Here is a 1478-nt window from a genome sequence, read left to right on the forward strand (position 1 = left end):
GAGCAGGCGGGCGCGAGGCCGGCGCCGTGGGTGCGGCGGTGCCGCAGCAGATGGGCCTTCTGGCTGAAGCCCTTGCCGCAGTCGGCGCAGCGGAACGGGCGCTCCCCCGTGTGCGTGCGCAGGTGCACGGCCAGGTTCACCTTCTGCCGGAACCGCTTCCCGCACTCGGCACACGCGTGCGGCCGCTCGGCGCAGCCGTGGGGGCACTCGGGGCACGGCTGGGGCTGCTCGGCGCAGGGCAGCGGCTGCTCGCAGGGGTGGGCACGCTCGGCACAGGCGTGGGGGCACTCGCCGCAGGCGTGGGGCTGCTCCACGCAGGCGTGAGGGTGCTCGGCGCAGCCGTGGGGCTGCTTGGTGCAGGCGTGGGGCCGCTCGGCGCAGGCGTGGGGACACCCGGCACAGGGGTGCAGCTGCTCGGCACAGCTGTGGGGCCGCTCACAGGCGTGGGGCTGCTCGGCACAGGTGTGGGGCCGCTCACAGGTGTGGGGCTGCTCGGCACAGGTGTGGGGCCGCTCGCAGACGTGGGGCCGCTCGCAGGCGTGGGGCTGCTCGCCGCAGGGCCGGGGCTGCTCGAGGCAGGGGTGCAGCCGCTTGGCGCAGGGGCACTTGGCGCAGGCGTGCAGCTGCTCGGCACAGGCGCGGTGCTGCTCCGTGCAGGGGTGATGGTGCTCGGCGCAGGGCCGGCGTTGCTCGGGGCAGGAGTGGGGCCGCCCGCGCGGGTTCGCCGGCGGCCCCCCGTGCTCGCCGCAGGCCTCCCCGCAGGGCCCGCAGGGGAAGGGGGCCCCGGCGGGGTCGGCGGTGCCGGGGGCGGTGCCGGGGGGCCCCGCGTGCACCCGCTGGTGCACCCGCAGGGACAGTTTGCTCTTGAAGCGCTTGGGGCACTCGAGGCAGGTGAAGGGCTGGCGGCCCAGGTGGGTCTTCTGGTGGGCCAGCAGGTTGGGCTTCTGCGCGAAGCGCTTCCCGCACTGGGCGCAGGCGAAGGGCCGCTCGCCCGTGTGCACCCGGTAGTGCGTCACCAGGTTGCCCTTCTGGTTGAAGCGGCGGCCGCAGACGCCGCAGGTGAAGGGCCGCTCACCTGTGTGGATGCGCTGGTGTGTGGCCAGGTTGGTTTTGAGGCTGAAGCGCTTCCCGCAGGTGTCGCAGCGGAAGGGGCCGCGCCCGCCGGCGCCGTGCCCGTGCCGCAGCAGCCGCTCGCACTGCGCCAGGCTGCGCCCGCACTCGGGGCACGGCCAGGGCCGGGCCTCGCCCGCCCGTGCCGGGGGGGACCCGGGGGGCAGCTCCGCACCGGGACCGGGCTCGGGGGGGGCCCCGGGGCACGGCTTGTGCCCCGCGTGGCTCTTCTGGTGGGCGACGAGGGCGAGCCAGAGCCCGAAGCTGTTCCCGCACTGGTTGCAGATGAAGGGCTTCTCTGGGGGGGCCGTGGCGTCCCCCAGCCCCGGCTGTGCCCCCGGGGGCCCCAGGAGGGGGGGGCCAGGGGA

The 1478-nt window shown here is 76.5% G+C and overlaps 1 protein-coding gene across 1 annotated transcript in view; it reads right to left on the reverse strand.

Annotated features, from left to right (window-relative positions):
• The window catches only part of LOC113941708 (putative uncharacterized zinc finger protein 814), a gene marked incomplete at both ends in the record, with an annotated part of 3560 nt that overhangs the window by 911 nt on the left and 1171 nt on the right, over positions 1–1478 (reverse strand). Inside the window, one exon of the mRNA XM_027632846.1 lies at positions 3–1478. This exon is cut by the window's right edge and continues 13 nt beyond it. Coding sequence (XP_027488647.1) covers positions 3–1478 — 1476 coding nt within the window. The remainder of the gene's footprint in view (positions 1–2) is intronic.

This window comes from Corapipo altera, unplaced genomic scaffold (assembly GCF_003945725.1).
Source record: "Corapipo altera isolate COAL_440 unplaced genomic scaffold, ASM394572v1 59017, whole genome shotgun sequence".
Lineage (NCBI taxonomy): Eukaryota > Metazoa > Chordata > Aves > Passeriformes > Pipridae > Corapipo > Corapipo altera.